This window comes from Haplochromis burtoni, unplaced genomic scaffold (genome assembly GCF_018398535.1).
Source record: "Haplochromis burtoni strain Fernald_Lab_line unplaced genomic scaffold, NCSU_Asbu1 Contig_3954, whole genome shotgun sequence".
NCBI classification, from domain to species: domain Eukaryota; kingdom Metazoa; phylum Chordata; class Actinopteri; order Cichliformes; family Cichlidae; genus Haplochromis; species Haplochromis burtoni.
In genome coordinates, this window is record NW_024586315.1 from 1 (window position 1) to 5,105 (window position 5,105).

Genomic DNA, 5,105 nt, shown 5'->3' on the forward strand with positions numbered 1-5,105 from the left:
CTGGTAAAATAACATTATAATTGATATTTTAATTACTTACACAGCGGAGGTAGTTTTCAGGTAGTTTTATTTTGAAGGGTTGGTGAATTCTACGGAAGTGAAGATGTTTTGTTGCGGTGGGGGAAGCACAGGCCAGGGAGAGTCACACACGCTTGAAAAATGGCGGAAACGTGCTCCGTGTTCACGCGACTTCCAGCAGCGGTTCAAAACGGTGCCTCCTAAGCCTTGTCCTGTTTTTGTGTGCATGCGTGAGTAAAAACTTTGCGTGCATCGCGCACTTTAGCGAGTTGCACATTTCGGCATTTTGTTAAAATAGGTAGGATCTGTTTATTCGGTTGACTCGTTTTACGTCTCCTTCTTGTTGAATATGCTACACTGAAAGTTAAATAGAGGTGTTGAGTTCTTTGTGCTGCCATATTTAAAGATAATATTAGCAAAGCGTACAATCTCGCTCTCTCGCTCTCTTTTTTAAGTATTCACTTGTGCTTTAACTTAATAACGGGTAACGAAGTAGCGTCGGATTATGTTGTGCTGCTTCTGTGCCTTGAGAAAAATAATAATCTGTTTTTTCAGTTGTCTAGGTGTGTCACTTAATGTGTAAGGCTGTGGGTTAAAAGAGGCATGCAAGATGGAAAACGGTATGTATCACAGAGGTATGCAACGTCTTTGTGAATAGATACTGACCTATGCTGATCTATACTGGTCTGTTGCCTGCCCCCTCAGATACAGTGGAGTGCTCCACCTCTGGCCACATCAAGCAAGTCATCAGCCAAGCAGTCACTGAAGAATCCCAAGTCGAGGCTTTCCATTGTAGTCACTGTGTGCTGATCTTCGAATCCAAGGTGTACCTTTTTGAACACCTTAACAAGGTGCATGGCCTCAATACAGAAATTTCTCTCAGAGAGGCTGGTTTATCCCCTGGGACTGACAAACCCAACACAGAGAACAGCAGCAGCAGTTCAGGAGATAATTTTAAATGCCAGAGGTGTGATTTTAAAGCTTGTAGTTGGGATGGTTTAAGTGAACACGAGGAACTGTGTCACAAAACTTCAGAAAATCCTAACGTGTCAGGAGGTATCATCATTTCAGAAAACCTCGACAGCACTTTAAGTGTCATTTCAGCAAACCAGAACAATGAAGCTGCAGGAACATTGGAAGATCCATCAGTTCTTTCAGATATTTCTACCTCAGAAGGGAAATGCACGTTAAAGGACCTGAAAACCTACAAGAGGCCATTGCAAACCATTACAAAGTACTTCTCAGTGTCATCTGAATCAAATGCAATGACTGCTGAAAAATTAGCTGATGGAACCAAAGGAACTATCATTTTGCAGGAATCTCCTTCAAGCTCCTGTCCAAACAGTAGTGGTGTGTTTAAAGTCACAGCAAAGTCTGTGATAGATATCACAGGAAGTAAGTCGTACCATTTTTTGCACACTGACTTGACTACTGATTTGACACCATCTAAAACTCTGGAACAATTCAGAAAAGAAACTGTTCCTGACAGTGCTGTGAAGAGATCCAGTGGTAAAAGTTTAAAAAGTCATCCTGTCAAAAAAGCCAAGTTGGATAACGAAGAGATGCTCACGGAAAAAGAAAATGAAAGACAGCAGTCATCCAGCAGCAACGAGTTTTCATTTGAAGTCAGCGAAGATGAAGACGAGGCAGACGCGGCAAAAGTGTATTCTTGTAAACATTGTGACTACAGTGACGTGGGCATCAGGCGGATTTCTGCCCATTATCAAAGTGACCACCCTTATATCAGATACAATTCTGTCTACATTCAGGACGCAAGTGATCACAGTGCCACCTTTCGTTGCTTGGAGTGTCCAGTTGAGTTTTTAAGCACAGCTGACCTCAAGAGGCACTACTTGGAAAATCATCCAGATGCCCCAGATGTATTTGCCATGAAATCATGTGGCCTCAGTTTGGTTTTCAAATGCTTTCTTTGTAAATTTACTACCAATCTATTGAAGTCTTTGAAAGAACATTACAAGGCAAAGCATGCAACATATGAAATGGAGAATTCCTTATTGTTCTGCAGATATTCAATGTCTGAATGCCAAAAGGAATTGTCTCAGCTGAGTTTAGAAAAATCAGATGGAATTTCTCCTGAGCGTGCCCACACATCCCAAAATTCTTCTTCTAAAAGAGCAGACATGGCCTTGTATAAATGCCAGAAATGCATGTTTAGTCACAGGTCAGTTGTTGCTATGCATGTTCACTACCAAAAAAGCCACCCAGATGAAGTAATCACATTAGATAAAATCAAACAGTCCGCTTGTCCCACATCACATGCAGCATCAGAAATGACATCTGAGAAGTGTTCAGATTCTGTGATTGTAGTAGATCATTCAGAGACCACACCAGAAGCCTGTAAGAATCGTTCAGAATCTTCCCAAACCACGAAAGGGGAATCTTCGAAGTTTCCAACAAAATCCAGTAATGAAATTACTACTGGACTGGACATTTCCTCATCCAGTTTACCAAATGAAACATTTTACTGCCAGTTCTGCAGTTACACAAGTACCAAGGTTAAGAGTATCCTTGGTCATCACAATGCAAAACATTCTATGGATGCACCAATAGGTACTGATGATGTCCTAGGGTACAGTGCTGAGATGCAGAAACGTCAGAGTGAATCTAAGATGTCAAAAAGTCCTTCATCTTCCCAATTTAATACTAGTAAACAAGTGAAGATGTGTAGGGAAAAAGAAGATCTGTATAAGGAGGATTACACAGCAGATGCCTCCGAAACAGGAGAGAGACAGAACAAGTCCTACGCATGTCCAGAAAACTTGTTTTACTGCCACAAATGCAACTTCGGAAATCCATCTGTAAAAGGAGTAATTATCCATCAGGCTAAGGTTCATCGAAAGTGTAATTCCAGCACTAAGTGTGTTCTTGAATATACAGCTTTAATCCATGATGAAATCAGGAAAGCAAATGCAAAGGATTCCTCTTCTTCCCGTCTACCTCCTCCTATAATAAATGAAGGCGAAGAAAAAGCATTTTTTTGCCACTTTTGTAACTACAGACATAGTACTTTGGATCGGGTAATGCGCCATTACAGCAAAACACATCATGGATTTAAGGCGAAGCCTTCAGAAGTCCTTCTGCATACATCTAAGATCCACGATCAGGCACAGAAATGTCTTCTAACATCCGCTCAAAATGAAGAAGCTGTTCAGGAAATCCTCAAGCTGAAAATGAAAAAGAAAAAAACAAAGAAGCATTCAAAGTCTTTGGTCATTTCAGCAACACCCTCAGTGACAACCCCACACAGAAAGAGGTCCCTGAACTGTTACGCATGCGCATACAAAACTGACGTGATATATGCTCTGAAGAAGCATTTAAGGAAAATTCACAAAGTAAAGCGTACAGTCACAGATATTTTAAGATATTATTTTAGACAAGGATCATTAGAGCGCGGCTATTATTGTGAATTCTGTGTTTTCAGACATGAAAAAGCTGCAGCAGTTTATGAGCACTACCAGGAACGCCACCTAGGACGTGTCCCCTGCGTTGAGTATGTAAGTTCTCGGTTATATGCTGGTCCTGGAATGGTCCTTTCTAAAAAGAAGAAGCCTGATCTAGAGCAGAGTGGAGGCAATGGCACTGAAAACAGATTGCTATCCCAAAGATCCGGACAAAATAAAGCTGGTTTGTCTTGCAAAAGATGCTCTTTTAAATCTAACTCTTTGTCAGATCTGGCACACCATTACCGAATGGTTCATCCTTTGAGTGCAGAACTTTCCAAGAAAACAAGCGCAAGCTGGCGGGTGGAAGACCAAAGTGACAGACCTGGCTCATTTGACTCCTACCAGTTTGGTAAATCACAGGATGAAGCAAAGGCGTCCTCCACAGTGTTCAAGTGCCTTTACTGCTCTGCAAATTTTAATAGCAAACACGGTCTCCATATTCACTGTGGAATGAAACACCCGGAAGTTGTAATCAAAAAATTTGAACAAGAACAAAAACCAAAAAAGCAGCTCCAAAAACGTCTGCATGTCTTTAAGTGTCCGTATTGTACCTACGTCAATACCGTTTATCAGGGTGTTCTCACTCACTGCCAGATGAAGCATCCCAACCTCCCATCCAGGGCCGACAGTCTCCATGTGGATATGGTGTATGTTGAAAATTTGGACGAAACCCGGAAAAGCAGTCCTCCTGGTGAGACTTTGAAACTTTGTGGGCACATGTGTAAAACCTGTCCCCAAATCTGCGCAACGCTGGAGAAACTGAACAAACACTGCGAGCGAGACCACAAGAAGACTGGTGCAAGCACAGCACAAAGCACGGCCAAACCTGCTCCTAAGCCATTAGTTAAAAGTAAAATACTTCTATCTAAAGCCTACAGTACGCATGGATCTGTATCAAAGACTTCAGTTTTAAGCAAGAAAATCTATGCCGTGATCAACTGCCAGCACTGTTCTTACACATGCACCACCAAACTTGCTCTTGGTCGCCATTTGCTTGCTAACCACAAGCATACTATTTCAAAGGACTGCGTATACAAATGTGTGCTGTGTTCTAAAGTTTACTTCAGGAAAAAGCATCTTGGAGGCCACTATGCAGTGACACATGGAAAGGAGGCTTATTTAAAATACTACGTGCCCATATACAAACAGCCTCTCAAGAAGACAGCGCCATCGCCGTTTGAAGACCCATCAACTCAGCAACAAGAAAAAGCCTCTGAGACATTTAAGTCTAGCATAACAGCAGAAGAAAGCCTCTTGATCTACAAGTGTCCAAACTGTCCATATGTGAATGCTAGCTACCACGGGACCCTCACTCACTGTCAAATGAAGCATCCAGCAATTGTAGTCCGGGCAGATGAACTTGAGACAGGTGAAGTCTTTGTATCAAACATGGTCAATTGTACTTTAGGAAAAGGTTCTAATGAAAGAGGGTACTTGTGTAAAAAATGTTCACAAATCCATGGATCACTGACAAAACTCAATGCTCACTGTAAGAGGGTTCATCATGACACAGAAGTGTATGAGCACACAGACACTGAAAGCCAGCCGGTTCACACATCTCAGGGCTCAGCACGGGAGGATGCCTCTGTGAAAAACAAAACTTCGAGAGAAGTAAGCATTGCG

The 5,105-nt window shown here is 41.9% G+C and overlaps 1 protein-coding gene across 1 annotated transcript; it reads left to right on the forward strand.

Moving 5' to 3' along the window:
- Positions 1 to 254: 254 nt before the first annotated feature.
- LOC106632929 (zinc finger protein 462) lies at positions 255 to 5,105 on the forward strand (the record flags this gene model as incomplete). The annotated part of the gene is given in 2 exon segments (XM_042217946.1): positions 255 to 638; positions 724 to 5,105. Coding segments are annotated over 2 exon segments (4,392 nt in total), but the record flags the coding sequence as incomplete, so codon positions are not given.